General features: G+C 42.1%; 1 protein-coding gene across 4 annotated transcripts in view; it reads right to left on the reverse strand.

Moving 5' to 3' along the window:
• Positions 1–6,456, reverse strand: part of TENM4 (teneurin transmembrane protein 4) — a 358,687-nt gene extending 352,231 nt beyond the window's left edge. For all 4 annotated transcript variants that reach the window (XM_086481677.1, XM_086481675.1, XM_086481674.1 and 1 more), the window contains exons 1-2: positions 6,234–6,456; positions 1,605–1,874 (exon numbers count right to left, since the gene is read on the reverse strand). In XM_086481677.1, the coding sequence (XP_086337803.1) occupies positions 1,605–1,874; positions 6,234–6,456 (493 nt within the window). The remainder of the gene's footprint in view (positions 1–1,604; positions 1,875–6,233) is intronic.
• Between the last annotated feature and the right edge of the window lie 11,250 nt (positions 6,457–17,706).

Genomic DNA, 17,706 nt, shown 5'->3' on the forward strand with positions numbered 1-17,706 from the left:
TAATTGGAGGTTGCCTCAGTCCTGACATGAGTACTACTGAGTAATACTCATGAGTACTGCCTCTTTCAGCAAAGCCTTTCAAGGTGTGTGCTGTTGCTAGTGTGTTGCTGCTAACACAATTTCATTTGTAGGTAGAAAGTTGCATTTGCAGGTGTAAAGACAGCATTACAGAAACCAGCGAAAAAGACTTCAGCAGGTAATGTAATTCTTTTCTCTTAAGAGGAAAAAAAAAAGACCAAAAAAAGACTAAAATTCTGTACTTTGCTTTTCTAGTAGGTGTAGAAAGAAAAATGTATAGGATAGGATGACAGCTGCTCATACACCACCGTGGAAAGCACAAGAGAGAGGTTTGGATACAGGAGAATGGGATGGAAGTGCAAGGTGTTTGCTTTTGGTTGTTTTCTAGTGATTTCTTAGGAGCGTGCAAAACTCTAATTGACCCTGATGATCTCCTTGTTTTGTTTTTTCATCAAAACACAAGGCTTGGAAAGAAAACAATATAATCCGACACTGCCTGTCTGCCTGTCCTAATGGGTGGTGATACCCTGTTAGATATTACACTAAGAAACTTGAAAAAATATTGTAAAAATAATTAAAAAATATTCTTCTCTACATCCTTTAAACAGAAGGCCATTTATCTTTGAACTTTGCCTAATATATCATTATCTCTGAGCAGAAACTTAATAAGCTTCTACTGTAATTTTGTTGGAGTTAAACATAAAATCATGTGGGTGGTGTATGTCTCACTGTGTCATGGCTTCCCAAGGAAAGTTATCATCATTTGTCACTATAATACTGTGGCAAAAAGCATAAAGAGAACAAGCAATACAGTCATTTCACATCAGCTTTCTGTTCTGAGCTCAAGCTCGTGATGACTTGTATGCAGTGGCTATATTAAGAAGCAGGCTGTGCCATAATTGAATTAAAGGTGCAAAGGCATATAGGGCTGTGTGAACTCCTGGGTCAAGCTGCAATTGAATCAAAATCCTCTCTCCTTCCTACACTGTTTGGCAGAACTGCTGACCAAAAGGTTCGCAGACCTACGAAACACATCCAGGAGTCCCTGCAGCTGGGGACACAAAGTTACAGAGATTAAAAAAAAAAAAAAATCTGTGACCTTCAGCTTTTATTTCACACAAAGAAAAAGGCTTCTAAAAATATTTCACCATCATTTTACTTCAGAGAGCAGTCAGCCAATTTACATAAATGAAACGGCTCCTGTCAAGGAACCAGCAAGGAAAAGAAGGAAATTATCAGCCCCAAAAATCTGTAGCAAAGATAAGAGCAGCATCAGCCAGGGGAGGGGAGATTTAAATGCTTTTTGTCTGAAAGGTCGCTACAAAAAGCAGAGAGAGTATTACAGCCACTTAATGATCTCTGTCGCTGTGATAAATAAGTAGGAGCTTCTCCAGCCGTTTATTAACAAACACTCTGTAGGACAGTACAAAAGGCCACGACATGGGGCTATTAGAAGAGTGTTTTCACTGAGTCTGATAAAAAAACCCAAACCAACACAAAACCTAAGGAAGAATAACGTGGAGTGGTAAGAAGAGGCATTCCTGGCAGAGCTTGAAGCTGACATCGCATGCGCTGTCACCACTTACCGGTTTCAGTATTCTCATGCTCCGTGTCCGTGAGGGTGAGGTTGGAGTTGGCCCGGCTCGACAAGCAGGAGCTGCGCCCGGACTTGGTGTTGCGTCCCCAGAGCCTCACGGGGTGCTCAGGCGACATGACCACGTCTGCCTCCGTGTCGGCATCTGAGCCGGCGCTGATGGAGTAGCCACAGTGAGGCAGCCCGATATCAGTCCGGTACAAAGTCCCATGTGTGGGTGTCACGTCTTCAAGACCCAGCTCTCGCAAAGAGAAGTTGGCTCCTGGGAGAAAACACAGCAGCCTGGTTACTCTTTAACAGGGGGTGGTTTCATCTAGCACAAGTCGACGGCAGAACCGTTCATCCTCTGTCGTCAAGTGGGGCACAGACCCTCTCGAGTCCTGATGTCATACCAAAGATTCCCCTGTGTTGTGGTCTTGTGTAGTGTGAGACCACGTGACTATGCCAAGACCAAAGAGCAGCTGGATTCCTGCTTCTGGAACCTGACAAAATCTCAGGGCACGTTCAATGACATCATCAAATTCGAAAGCAAAGATGGATGGAGAAACGGTGTTAATTCTTTGAGAGAGGCAAAAAGTAATCTGCTTGGGAGAAAAGCAAAATAAGGCATGTAATGATCAAAAGTCCTACCATACATCTGGCAACTCTACAACAATAGGAAATTTGAGTGAGTACTGCTTGTTGAAATCCCTGAAATTACATACTGGGGATTTAAATTTCCTCTGGCAGTCTCGCTTTCCCCTTGCTGACCACTCGCACCTTGACTCAGTTTAGCTCTTCATTCTGATACAGTCACAGCAGAGGTTATTTGGCTGCAAATAGATGCAATCGTTTAGCTGACTAAAAATACAAACCGAAAAATGACTCTTGTGTTCATGTCTAGTTACCTGCAGAGATTTAAAATCAGACCAAATCGATGCGAGAGAGGCTTCGAATATTAGCACGCTTTGTTCGGAAAGTTGCACGAGGAGGCCGGGGAGAGCAATTAGTGGCTCCATTTTAATCCACATTTATTTACTAATGCACGGTTTTATTTTTCAGCCCTGAATGTCTTTAAAAGATTTTGGCCACCTGCGAATGCCTTTAGCTTCGCTGTGGATTTATACGGCACAATGCACCCCTGCTCCTGTTATGCTACGTCTTGATAGGATGGATTCAGGAACTTTATCCGTAACCATTGGGAGGCATCAGGCCCTGGATCATGGCCAAATACCAACACCAGTGATCAAATTCAGTCTAGCTGGCTTCTTCCCATTATTTCAATAAGTAAATCCCCTGCAATAAAAAGAGAGGTGGGACCTGCCAAAACTATGCACAGGTCACAGACTCAGTTTTAGAGCAGTGTTTGCAGCTTAGGTATGTTTCAGCAAGATAAAACTGAACGCATGATGTCCAGGAAAGTAAACCTAGCTTTGAACAGTGAAGTTCATACCTACTCATTATTCAAACCTGTTCATCAGGTGTGGACCCCAAGATTGTATCCAAAATTGAGTTATGACTCCCTCCCTGCCCAAAATCACACAAGCATGTGGCTCTCCTCACATTTCCATTTGCTGGTGTTCAATATCACACGGTGGAAAGTGTGTATCCAACAGAAACAGTCAGATCTCTGCTTTTCTAGAGTTTGGTTTCACGCTTGTGAAAACACCCTGGCTTGTCCCTGAGCCCTGCTGCGCAGGGAAGGTCTTGTATCATCGCAGACATGCATTGAATGATCAGTTGGCCCCAAGTAAATACTATTTTACTACACTTTTTCATTCAGTTGACTTTGCAGCTCATAGTGAACAGAGAGAAGCTGTTTGAATGCAAGATGGATAAGGGGACTGGACAATATTTCCACATAAAGCTCAGAGAAGGAGTTGTTTGACGTCAGGAGGAAATAACCATGGTTCAGGTTGTTACAGATCTACAGCTGATAGCACTCAAACTATATAAAGCATTCATGAACTTCACACCTTTTTAATTGACCAAACCAGATTAAAGCTTTCAGACAGATTGGACGGATAAGGTTGCTTGGGGCTCACACCTCTGTCAAACCCTAGGGCCTTGCTAGGGAAGCACAATGCGAGCTTGTGGCAAATTAATCCATTTAACTTGATTGCAAAACTGTCTGAGAGAGCATCCGCTACGACTCCATGGCGTGAGGTAGCAAATGAACCTGACCCAAGCTATAAACACAAGGAAGCAGTATCTCCCCAGAAACCTCGCACTTCTCTTCCAGTTTTGACTTTTGTGCAAGGCCAGGATAGTTTTTAAACCATCCGCTGTGGAGTACTGGAAAACGTCATCTTGTGGTTTTGCTTGCGTGTTTGAGTCACTGACGGTGGGTTCCACCTTCCCCTGGAACAAGCCACCCTCAACATCATCAGACACATCGATGTGCAGCGTGACTGGTGCTCTCCAGTAACAGCAGCTCATGAATTATGAAAAATGACTGCTACAATTAACTGAAAATCAAATTTATTTGCAATAAACAGCAGGAGATGCATCGATTTTCATATTCTATGCTCACTGTTGCCTTTTAAGCTGGAAGAACTCAAGTCAATAAAAGGAAGATAATAAATATCTGAGACTTTTTAATTCAGATCTGGTCTATTTTTTCCTGTGCTGACTTGCACGTTTGCTGGCACTCTCACTCTAGATAAAACCATTTAAATGCTGACTTGTTTATTTACTGAATTTATTTGGTCAATTTGAAAAGTTTCCATCCTCTGCCTTCCAGACCAATGCAGGAGAGAAATTCACTTTGCCTTGTTATGTTGAGCAGGCTAATAAGGCTTGGTTTCAGCTGGCATGAGGCCAAGCAGCACCACAAAGTGAGTTCCATCCATGGCTTTCTGCCAGTGGAAAATGTGGCACAGAAAGTCTGGGGTTATTGTTAACCATCTTCAGGCCAGTTTGGGGACTCTCAGGATAAACCGGGAGAAAATTATAAACTGAAAAAAATCCGTGGGTGATACATCAGAAGTAAAACTGGTGTCCTGACATGGTTAGTCTTAACTTCTCAATTAATTTCAGCCACTTAGACCAGCGATTTTTACTATTTCTCAGTACCCTACAAAATGCTCCTAGGGAAGCATGAACTTGTGTATAGCAAATTTATACTCCCCGTCAATAGACTGGCTTTTCTTATTTATCTTTTGTGGGATTCTTAGGAGAAGTCCGTGGACCTGCATGGCCCCACAGACCTTCAGGTTGAAAACCACTGACCTGTACTAATTCACATCTATCCTGCATGGTGAATATATTGTATGAAGTGAGCAAACTCAATAACCTAGAAGGTTTCCTTTTCTTTATAACTTCGTAGATTCCTTAGAGAGGATAAAGTACTTCAGAGTTGCTAAGAGGGAAACTCCTTTAATGATTGCAAACTACTACTTAAAACACTTACAGGCCCTTTTCTCAATTGTTGCCTGTTGCAGTTATCCTGAAATACAAACACCAAAGCCATGTGCGCAAATATACTTCTGCAAGCCATTTTGCTTGTGCATGCCTTAAAGATGAGCCTTGCACCAAACCCACAAGTGCAGGGTGTTTGAAGAGTGAAATTAAGCAGCCCCCAAGTTAAACAAGTGCAATTATACGCATTCCCTTTGGGGAATCAGCTTCTCCAAACTGCGGAGGGTGCGCTCGGAGCAGCCAGGGTCAGCTATTTTATGTTCATTGTCTGGAATGCTGCCTGCTCTATTTGACTCGCTTTGCCATTTTATGCTTTTCTTGATGGACTTCTAAAAATAATTTATGTGAAGCCCTGCTTGGTTTCTGAACTAAGACACTCGTGTCTCTACAGAAAAATGAAGATGAGACTATAGGGGTGGCCAGAAATCTACCTCACATAGGCAGCAGCAGCAGTGAAAATGTACCTGCACTGACTTCAGGCTAGCAATAAGAAGGAGAATAACTGGAATCTCTGTTAGGACTGTGGAGCCCATGCGGACTTCAGAACCTCCACACCTTCACAGCTACTGTCACCCAGATTCACTAAATGGACTCCTGTAAGTCCTAAAAGTGGGGTTTTTTTTATCACTCCTCTAATATTGGAGCATGTCCCCTTCTGAAACCTAGAGCCTGCAGGCCATGTACTATGCCAAGGGTGGTTCATCCCATCTGCAGCTCAGTTGCCTCCCTTCTTCCAGGCTTCTTGGGTTTTGCTGTAGCCCAGATGGACAGCGTGGACAGTGGTATTCTCCCCTCATTGTCTCCTGCCTCAGCATCCTTGTCGACTTCCTTCATGACAGAGCAGGCACATGACATAGTGAAGAGGTCTTCTGAGCAGGGGGGGGGGACTTTCCATGCTGTGTCAGTATTGTGCAGCATGCGTGCAGGGGGTCTGGTCTCATGGTGGGAAGTGGCAAAGGGCTGTTGGAGGCGGAAAGACTAAGACACAGAAAATGTGTCTTGGTAGACGCTAATAAATACAGGCTAGTTGTATCCCACTGAAGGACCCTGGTTTGTACGCATCCCACATCTGTGCAGCACAGTGAAGGTGTTCCTTGCTACTCTTTTTCCTTACGTCTTACTTTTGGTCTCAGAGTCCTTCAAAAGTATCCTCCCACCCAGCCCCAGCCTTCAGCTGATTGACTCATGCTCCTTGCAGCAGCATCTGCTGAAATGTACTCACCTGCTCGGCAGAATTCGTCAGCCTCCTGGTGCACCATATCTTTGACCCGATTGCTGTAGTTCAGCCTGGAGTCTTGATCATAAGCCTTCAGGGTCTCGCTGGAGCTGTAGGACTTCTGGGGTACCTTGCTGTCCTCACTCTCGGCTGAAGAGCTGGTGTAGCGGCGCTCAGTGTCACGGCGCCGGGTCAGAGATCGATACGGTTTCCTTTCCTTTACATCCATGGCACCCTTGTCTGAGTACTCAACATTAAAATAATGATGTCTGTGTGGCGGTCAGATTGGAATAACCTGAAAGAGAAAATAAAAGAAATAGGATCTAGGTTCATGCCTTTGGAAACCCAAAGGCTACTTTGCCTCATTTATACCTTCTTGCACTGAACAAAAGAGAGGTTATTTAGTGGACCACAGGGAAACCCTCTTAGAACAATTACCAATGGAAAGAAAGTCTCAGTTATATGTGACTCATTTAATAATTGCCACAGCTAGTGGGACACATACACACAGCAACCTGAATCTGTCTGAACTGGACATGCATTTGGGGATTTGAAACTGACGGTAATTTTCTGTGTCTTCTTTCCATGTGAAGTGATTCAGATACCTCCAGGAGACATGTATTCGGTGCATCAGTCTCCTAATCTCTAGGAAATCAGACCGTGCTGAAATGTCTCTGTCTGGGCAGGCAGAGGACTTTGGAGAAATGCTGTCCTATAGTTTTAAAAGTGTTTTGATAGATCGTGAGGTTAGAAGAAATGAACAAAAGAATGAGACAGTGTAAGAAGGCAAGTGGGAAGGGAAAGGGAGAAAAGAAGAATGAAGAGGGGGAGATATGGATGGAAATCAGATGAAAATGTCTTCCCATTCATAAGGCTCATCTTTACTCAGCTGAAAATACCTTAGAACTTAAGCAGAGTTGAGAAAGTGTAAATAAAAGATAGTGCTCTGCTTCATGTAACAGCATAGCCTGGAATTTACGCCTGTGGGAAAACCAATGTATATGTGCACTGGTATGCAAGCACACATGTCAGCACACAGAGAAAATTGATATCAGATATAAAACATGCATTAAAAGTATTTTTGTCAAAATAGTTAATAAATTGTCTTTTCACTTTAAGTTTATTAAATGCAATAGAAGCCACAGGAAAAAAATGTCAATGACTTGCAGCAAGATGATAAAATACATTTTTGAATACCTGAACCGGTTTATGAGGAAAAATACTAATAATACCCACAAACCAAATGCTGAAATCTGTAATTACAGGCTGAGTTTCTCAGGAATTGAGTCCTCCTGACCACTAAAGAACAGACACTGAGTCTCAAAATGCCACACCAGGATATTGTTGTTTACCAGCAGTACTTAAAAACAGAAAAGAGGAACGGAAAACAACTGTCAGTTCTTGGTCTTTTTCATAGCAAATATATATGGAAATATATTGGCAAGGACTGAATCACGTTATCACAGAATAGTTTGGGTTGGGAGGGACCTTGAAGACCAGCTAGTCCCAACCCCCTGCCATGGGCAAGGACAACTTCCACTAGACCAGGTTGCTCAAAGGTTGCTCCCATCCAACCTGGCCTTGAACCCTGCCAGGGAGGGGGCAGCCACAACCTCTCTGGGCAACCTGTTCCAGTCTCTCACCACGCCCACCATGAAGAATTTCTTCCTTACATCTAATCTAAATCTATCCTCCTTCAGTTTAAAGCCATTATCCTTTGCCCTATCACTACGTGTCCTCATAAAACGTCCCTCTCCAGCCTTCTTGTAGGCCCCCTTTAAGCACTGGAAGGCTGCTCTAAGGTCTCCCCAGAGCCATCTCTTCTCCAGGCTGAACAACCCCAGCTGTCTCTGCCCACAGGAGCAGAGTAGAGGGGGAGAATCATCTCCCTCAACCTGCTGGTCTGTCGTTTTTTTTCTCTTGAAAGGCTAAATCCTGAACATACTAATAAAATCTAACTCCTCCACGACTCTTACGACCCCAGCTTTGCTTCAGATGCTGTACCCTGGATTTCTGTTGCAGCACAACACAGCTATGGTGCAGCAGTCGAGAACAGATGTGCTGTGAGTTTTGCAGGTCGGTTTAAAGGGCTGCGGTGTAATGTAGCATTTGTGGCTCTCAAAACTGTGAGCCTGTGCATGGAAGACTCTTCCATCGTGCACAGGTTCTGATAACCTGCAAATCATAATACTAATGCAGAAGCCTGAAGACAACCTTTTCTTATGAATGCCTCACTTGCCAAGCTGTCTGCCTCAAGCATAACTAGACAAATTCTTGAGCTGGAGAGACACTGTAGGAGGGAGCAAGAGCTGGAGGATGGCTGTGAGATACACCCACAGCTGGGCAAAGAAAAAGAGGGTCCCTATTTCTGCAATTCTGACTTTGCTAAGATTGCTTTCTAGGTTTGATCCCTTTAATCTCCAAAATGAACTTTGCAGTGACAGAACACAATTCTGATAGCTTCTACGCTTTCTGTTGCACTCCTCATGGAAATTAAGACACTACTTTTTTTAAAAAAATCCACTTAATTCTCTCCCAACCTATTCCACTGATGGCAGCAGACCAAATTCACACTTCCTATTTGTCAGCAAATTGCATAGAAACTATTGAATCCAAATGGAAGGATGGGGGGGAAGGGGAGAGTGTCTTATAATTGAACTTCCCTTAAGCCATCTGCAGAGATTTGAGCACCACTTTGATTTTAAACATGTGTTTAAACCCACCAAACTCACTGACTTGCATTCATTCATGAACTATGTAAGTTCAACACAGTGACTGCAAATGGGATTACTCACTGGCCAAAATTTCCACATGTTAAATGCTTTGCAGAATAAGGGCCGCAGAAGCGCAAAAAACTAAGGCCTGAATGTAGAAACAGTAGTGAAGCAAATGGTGTTATGCTAAGGACCAGTTTAATGTAGTAATACTGTGTAGGAGATCTACCAAATACTTTGCTGTATTGAATCAAGCATACTGGTACTTTCACACTGGGGGGAGGTAAAAGGAATAGAACGTCTGATTGCTGTTCAATGCACTGCCTTCCTCCCTTCAAAAAAACCCAAGGCTTTCATTGGCTTGAAAAATTGTGAGGATTTTTTTTTTTTGCAATTGTTATTGAATTGGTTTGTCTCCTTTATACCACCTCTGTTTGTGTGAAATTCTCAAAAGGAGCAGGTTTGTTACACCTTTTAATAAAACACCTTAAAACAGGCTCCTTCACAACGGCGCTGTAGTAAGAGCTGTTAATAATGAGCACTGAAATTGTGGTTTGTTGTCATGGGGGACAGAGATAGCAAAATGTGAGCAAGAAGCTGTTACTCTATAAGAAATGAGGAAAGGCGGTTTCTCTCTGCTCATGAGTATTGCAGCAATTCCTACCGACGGCCGGTCATTTAAAAACCCTCTAGCGGGAGAGGCACACGTGCCAAGAAAACCTTCCTGCACAGTCAGAGCCACCAGGTACAAATGGGGTCTGTAATTAGCATTAGCCACCTTGCAACTTAGGAAATGGCCAAAAAAACTTCAGGAAATTGACTGAATTCTCACCAGATGAATATTTTTTCTTTTCCTAAAGAAAGGTGCTGAAAAACTCGAGTTCCTCCTACAGTTCATCAAAAATAGCCCTGCAAATTTGCACCATTCACATGCATATTCCTCTATAGCAGGGCTTCAATTCCCAATTCATTCGTGTCTTTATAAATTTAACTCTCCTCAGCCCTTTCTTTCTCTCTCTCTCTTGCTGTCTGTAAGGAGACACTTTTCAACTAGAAAGGTCATCCCCAAAACACATAATGAAGATTTAATTTTTATTTTTTTTTTAAGAAGGAACTCTTGCATTTAACTGACTTAAGTAAGTTTCCAGCACCTCTCCATGGACATGCAGTTCTTGTCATTTCATTTTTATGGCCCAGTTTAGATACCTTGCCTTCAATACAGTTGTGTCATCAGGGAATTTGCCTCATAGTCTTTCTGTGATAGATTATTATTTTTTATCTGCTACTCCTTGGGTCTTGATTTCACTTCTGCTACGTTTTCACCCATGCCATCAACACCTCACATTTTTCCTGACTTCTCTGGCACACCATGAATACAAAGAATCACACTCATCTCAGCTACATACTGAACCACCAGTTTCTTTCCTCCTCTAGCTCATGATTGCTCCTCATAATTTTAAAAACCTCCATAAACTTGCTGGACCTGATATAAAAAAAACAGGCTTCTAATATTGTCCTTTCCATCCCTTCACTCCTTCTCCTTCTATAAAAGCACAAAAGTCTTCTTCTCTGAACCATTTTTATTTGTAAAGGACTTTCTTGTCCTATAATGCAGTCTTTCTATCTCAGTTTGATCCCTTCATCATACTCCTGTCTGCATAACTTACCAAATTTCACCTACTTTTTTTTTTTTTCTCCAGGCCAATTAATGGCAATAGCCATTTTTATTTTTGTCAGCCCTCTGAGTGTGCAACCCCAGCTGGACCACAAGCTGGTTTGGAGTACAATTCACAACAGAAGCATCCTTCAGGATTTACTTACTCAACTCAGAAAAACCCCACTGACCTCAGAAAGGGTTACTCACATGCTAAAGCCTTGAAAATCAGACTCCTTGACTCAGTTATATTTTTCAGAGGTGTGGGACTCTTCTCACATCCTTGCATATGTGTCAAGAAGCGGAACAAAAAATCAGCTTTCTAGTTCCGGTGCAGTAGTGCAGTAAACTCAATGCTTATTTGCAGCTCTTTTTATTTTGCTTTTGCTTTGGTTGGCTCCCAAATAATCCTTTTTATTATGTTTTATCCTTTATATCTATCCTCCTCGTTCTCGGTTCTGTTGCTTTTTGTTGCTCTTTGGAGCTTTGATTAACCACACCAGCTTTGTGCTGCAGAAGCGCACTCAATGAATGGCAAGGGGAATGATTTATTTTCTGAGTCACCGCTCAAAAGACAAACTTCCATCAATCAAAAACCAGACAAGAGAGTGTGACACCACAAAGCGATATGCTAGGAGGCGCTTACAGCAAAAGGGACAGGTGGTCTTTGATAGCTGACTTACATTGCAGGTCACTAATCACAGAGATTAGCAGCAAGGTGATAGACAGCTCCTGTTCTGGAAGGCAACATGTCATATCATCCAATTTTCTGTCAAAATGTGAGGGTTTAAATGGGAGAGATAGCTCTATGTGTTTCCTATATAGTTATGGCAACAGGGTGATGAGAAAGCTGGAAGAGTGAAATGCCTTGTGTCCAGGAAAATGTGAGCATGAATCCTGGTCGGTTGATGCGGTCCTCCTTTGTGCTGGAGGAAGCAAAGTGACTTCCCGTAGTTGTTTGTTTTCTTCCGCAAAACTGCCTATGCAAAAATGTCATTGCCTTACTTGGCAGGGCCTGTTTTTTGTCTTCTACATGTAGATCTTCTCATTCGACTGCTTAGGGCAATTTTTTTCCTTTTTTTTTTTTTTTTTTATTGCTGCTGCCCTTTGTAGAACGAGCACAGCCACAGAATACTGAGCAGCAAGCTGGGTTTTATTTTCTGTCCTTTGGGCTCCACAAATCGAATCATTAACTAAGACCTAATGCTGATAAGTAGTGGGCAAGTATCATTTTCTTCGTTTTATAGAGGAAGAGATGAGGCATGGGAAGACAAAGTGGCTTGCTTAAGGTGGTAGAAGAAGAAAGCAACAGAACTGAGAGGAGAGTCGTGATCTCTGAGGTAGAGCCTGGTATTGAGCCCTGGATTTTTTTTAGAATCAAGTCACGTAAGCACAGCAGAATACTTAATTTAAAAAATCTTGGCCAATGCACGTCTGAATTCTTTGTGTGAGAAGAGTAGTATGAACCTCAGGTATTATTAACAAGATGCTCTTTCATGTTTGGATAGTGCCTTTCAGTCAGAGACTGTGGAGCATGCACAATTGCAGTTGTGTCTGACGAGTGAAATCCCATGGTGAATGATGAAAACCCCACTCAGACTCAAAAGAAAGATAGTTTTTTTGCCACATTGTACATTAATCTTCTCTAAAACACCAACAGATATTGGGGTCAGGCCAGTGTTGTTATTTGGGAACTTAGCTCCAACTCAGGATCCTAAGCTGCAACCAAAGATATTGTGAGTTCAGATGCTTAAATGACTTTGTGGCTGCGCTTATTAATGTCCTACATCAAGTTAAGTCATCACTTGACAGTGAACATCGTATTTGAAACAACAAAGCCCACCTCATTTCCATAAGGATGCAAATGCCTGGTTTGAGGCTCCATATTCTGGTCTCATGACACAAAAAGTTGAACCTGGGAAATCTTATTTGGTCATTTCTGTTTGTCCAGAAAAATCTGTGATATTGCCTGCCATTCCACACCTAGTCTAAAGCACAAAGCTGGCATAAATGTAGTGTTGAATGTTCTGATGTATTCTGCAGGTATTTAGGCATGTGCTTAGGGGTGATTCAAGTCAAATTTGTATTGCCAGGTGATCAGAGGCTGCAATGATCTGACCTTAGCAAATATACAACCATGGCTTAAACAGTGTGATGCTATGTACCAGATTTCTGGGAGATTCTTCTATAACATAAAAGACTCCTCTGTTTTTTATTAAACTTTAAGCTTCAGATTTATAACAGAGGTTCAAATCCCAGGAGGTCTTTGTAGGAAATAAATTAAGCTGTAGGTATAACATCCTCTCACATTTTTGGCAAAGGTTTTGGAAAGAAGCAGGAACGAGAGAGAAGAATGAAGAGTCAAGTTAACACTGCTTGGCTTCAGCCCAGTGCTCGAAGAAAGTAACAAAAATCCCTTTCTGGTCTCAACCACTAAGCTTTTCCTCTACTGGTAAGAGACTTGCTAGGCAATTGGTAACGTCCTGGTGGGTTGTGACCACTTTCTGAATAAAGCTAAACCTGCATTTTGCTGGAGGCCCAGAGAAGCTTGAAACAGTAGTTGAGATTTGAAGTGTGCTGGGAAAGCGTGAAAGGGGATGGAATGCAATTATCTCTGTTATTTCTGGTTTGCAAACCCCTAAGTTTTCCCTCATGGGCTTCAGCCCTTAGCCTGGGCTAGAGGAAGATTTTGGGGCCAGAAGTTAAAAAAGCTTTCAAATAGTTTTTGACTAATGTAAGCAGTTTGCAGCTGTAGTCATTAGAACCCTACTCTGGCTTCCCTCAAAATGGAAATTACTTTGGAAACAATCTTATTTTTATATCGAAATACTCTTTATTAGTCTATTTAGCCATTCTTGGAAGAAGTAGGCTTTCTTCTGGACTTCAGTTTAATACATAAATGTATTTAAATAAGAAATGCCAGAAGAGCCAGCCTGACAATGTAGACTGATTTAGGTTCAGCCTGCAAATTTTTCCTGGCTCAATGTCAGACTTGAGGTTTGGGTGTGTGATGTGCCAGTGAAACCAGTCTGTGTACCAGTGAGACCCAGAGTGAGAAAGAGTTGGTGGCACTAAATGCAGAAGTGGCATCTCCATTGCATGTAGTCACTAAATGAATTCCACTAAAGCATTCCCATTCTTCCTCCATCACCCACCATCTGCTGATTTGGGCTTTTACCTGGGATACAGAAGACTAAGGTTTAAGTCCTTAATCTGAATCAGACAGGACAAAGTCTTGAATGTGTCTTAAACATCCCAGGTGAAAGCCCTAGTCACAGGCTTCCTCACTCTACTTAGTGGAGTCTTTTTCCTGCAGAAAAGAAAAACAGTATCTGTTTTGTTTTATGAAAAACAACAACATGTATTTGATAAATCTCTGGTTGTCTTCTAGACAATAAGAAAAGACTGGTACAAGGCTCACTGTGGAGGATTGACCTTGGCTGGACACCAGATGCCCACCAAGACGCTCTATCAGTCCCCTACTCAGCTGGACAGGGAGGGGAGAAAATAAGATGGAAAAAAAAATCACGGGTCAAGATAAAAGCAGTTTAATAAAGCAAAAGTGAAGGCCACACATGAAAGCAAACGAAGACAAAAGATTTATTCTCTACTTTCCATCAGCAGATGATGTCCAGCCACTTCCCAGGAAGCAGGGCTTCAGTGTGCATAGTGGTTGCTCCGGAAAGCAAACACTGTAATAACAAATGCCCCCATACCCCCGCCGCACCTCCTTTCCCTTAGCTTTTCTTGCTGAGCAGACGTCATATGGTATGGAATATCCCTTGGGTCAGTTTGGGTCAGCTGTCCTGGCTATGGACCCTCCCAAGGTCTTGCCCATCCCTAGCCTACTGTGAGGGGGGGATGTTGGAGAGACAGCCTTGATGCTGTGTGAGCCCTGCTCAGCAGTAGTGAAAACACCAGTGTGTCATCAACACCTGTCTAGCTACGATACAAAGCACAGCACGTTAACTCCATCTCATCCAGACCTGACATACTCACTCAGGGTGGTAAGCTTCGTACCTGCTCTCGGGTGAGATTGGTATCTAATTCTGAGTGGTCTGATGTGGCCTGCAGGGAACTTTCGTTATAAAATGGTGGCCCATATGAAAACGTAGCAAGAATCCCAAGACAATGTCCATGCACACCTTGTGCTGTTCAACATCTTTATCTCACCATTTGGTAAGGGAATACCCACACTTAGATACACTCCCTCTGTATCCCTGCTTCTCTCCCAAGTAAATTCTGAACAAGTGAACTATACATCTTTATTACCCCTGTACGGACTTGATGCAGACATAGGCAGTGTTTGCATTTCTGTGGAAAAACAGGAAGAAACAAAGGCTCTTATCTGCACATAGATATGCAAAGCAGAACTAGCAATCTTGGTGAGGCATCAGAGGCCAGCTGAACTCTCTTTTACAGAGCAGAACATTTTATAGGATTGTGCATTAATTGCTCAAATAGCTGATTATACTCAACATCTTCATGCCTGTTGTGTGTCATGCGGTCGTGCCTAAGAGCTGACTGTCCTGTGAAGAGCAACTGAAATGATACATAGGAGAACGATTGTACTGGGTTAGACCAAAAGACCATGAAGCCCTGTAGCCTGTCTCACAGTGGTGGGTGCTTTGGAAGAGCAGAAGGGGAAGGTAGTTGGGAACAGTGATTTAAGCTGTAAGGTTGGCCCTTCTTGTTAAAACGTTTCCAGAAGACTGGGATTCAGCAATTTTTTTAGCTGGACCACTGGATTTGCCAGTCCTTCGTGGACCTGTCCTCTGAGAGTTTGTTTAATCTCATTTAACACGTAAATACTTTTGGCCTTTGCAACATCCTGTGAGTAGTCCCACAATGTGATTATGTGTTGTGTGAAAAAACAGTTGTCTCCTTTAAACTCACTGCCTGATGTGTACAGGTCTTGTCTCTTCCGTGGGGATATTCATGAGCTCACAGCCCTTTCCAAAAGAACAAGGTTTTGAACTCATACCCACTCACTGACATACCTTATTTATCACTATTATGCATTATTTCTGCTCTCACAGAAGAGAACTGAATGAAGGCTGGGACTCTTTTATGAAAGAAGACGTGTCTGCCTGTTCTCCCTGCAGTCACCACTGCAGGCTCTAATCCTGCCTCTAAAAACTTTGACACTATCAGCAGTGACTGTGTTTACTGCAGGAAAACTAAGAAAGAGAAAACTGTTGGTAGATAAAATTTAAAGCGTAAACCTTGTCATGCATCTGTATCTTTTTGTAAAAGTATCACGTCGGTGTGCACCTCGTATGTGAAACAGAGCTCAGAGCCCGTCTCCTGTTCTACATCCTTTGGATGCAGCCCAGTGTCTGAGCTGCTCACAGGGTGACAGCTTGAATTAAATGAGAGGTATAACGTAAAACTGGCAGTATCTGAATTCTTTGTTTTTTTCTTTTTTCTTTTTTTTTTTTTTTTGTCGTGGATGTGAAAATAATACAATAATAGTTCATGCTATTGTTGGCTTTCACTACTGCATTGGAATGGCTGGGGATGCCACAGGCTCAGCTGAATTTGGAGGAATATACTCAAAGGTATGCTCAAAAAGCATTGCTAGGGATAGATTAATTTTGTACGTGCCTGTTTGCTAACGTGATTTATATAGACACCCTGCAGAAGAATATAACGGAGAACTTCCTGCAGCAGAGGGAATCTCTCTCCTAACAGGCAGGACAAACAGCATAGGGAAAAGTGAGTATTACCATCCCTCTTTTGCAGGTAAAAACAAGTATCTTGTCCAGGTCCCAAGATTCAAGTAACTAACACCCAAAACTCCTGGAGGATTGGTCACAAGGCCAACCTGTCCTCGTCTTACTACAGTATCATGTGTGAAATTGTCCCTACTCTTGTCACAGATGCTGTGGTACTGGGGAATCTGTCCTTGCTTTCCTTAAGTAGGGAAAACAACAAGTCTGTTTTCTTGTGTTGATAAAATCCCTCAAAGAGTCCAACTTCAAAATAAGTTTATTAAAATATGAATTATCTGTAAAAAGGCTGCAAAGGCCCATGAATTGATTTCTGATTTTCTATGGACTTATTTTAGGATTCCTCTGTGAGATAATCAGAGGGCATTGAGAGATGCTAGGGATTGATTAATCAGGATAACCCCTACTGTGTCCAAAATTTAACTTCCAATTACACGTCAAGCTTATGCAGTAGGCAATATATTTTTCTTAGGTAAAATGCCTATGGGGGAAAAATAGAGAGACAAAAATAGTACATTAGATATAGAAAATAATTGCTGTTTTTTTTTTTTTTTTTTTTCCTGAAACAAAGGGCTCCCTCATTGGAATAAAAAGAGGAGGTGTCACCTCTCAGAAGATATTTTAAGCAGATGTAATCCCTCTTACAAAGAGAACTCCATCTGCCATTCCCACAAATCACTGTCTGCTTGACACAGACTACACTCTGGCAAGAGGACTTCCACCTGATTTGCTGGGTTGCAGCTCTGTGCGGACGTGTACAGGGCATGAACCTCTAAAATAAACCTTGATGCACTCTTCCAGATGTACAAATGCTGCAGGACTGCAAGATGTGTTAAGGAGGGGGCTTAATAAGGTAATGATGAATGGTACTGTAGATCAGGTGAAAATATAACACACTGCATTTATACTATCCTTCCAAAATTCTGCTTTCCTACTTGCCCAAAGATATCAGAATAGCTGCAAAGTTTATTTTTATTTACTTTTGAGAGGTTTTTTTTTACCACCGTGGTAAAAACTCAGAAGGTAAAATTTAGATTCTGATTTTATATTTCAATTGTAAATCTACATCGCAGCATGAAGAGGCTGCCCGTATAAGTAGAATTTGTCTCACTTGACTTTGGATATCAGTCCTTCAAACACCTACAGCCAAACTAGTCGCACTTGATTCCTTCTACAATCAGTGGAAGAAAAAAGTAATTTCTATGGCAAGATTAATTAAAAAAAATATTTTAGACATCTATTACAGGTATAGATAAATTATTACCTTGAAGTGACTCTTCAATGGTTAGGGACCCTAGGTTGACTTGTTCAAGAGTAGGAGTCTAAAGTTGGTTGGATTAACCACAGTGTAGATTTCTTCATTCATGCTCTCGCATGTG

Source organism: Leptosomus discolor, chromosome 1 (assembly GCF_034619465.1).
Source record: "Leptosomus discolor isolate bLepDis1 chromosome 1, bLepDis1.hap2, whole genome shotgun sequence".
Taxonomy (NCBI): Eukaryota; Metazoa; Chordata; class Aves; order Leptosomiformes; family Leptosomidae; genus Leptosomus; species Leptosomus discolor.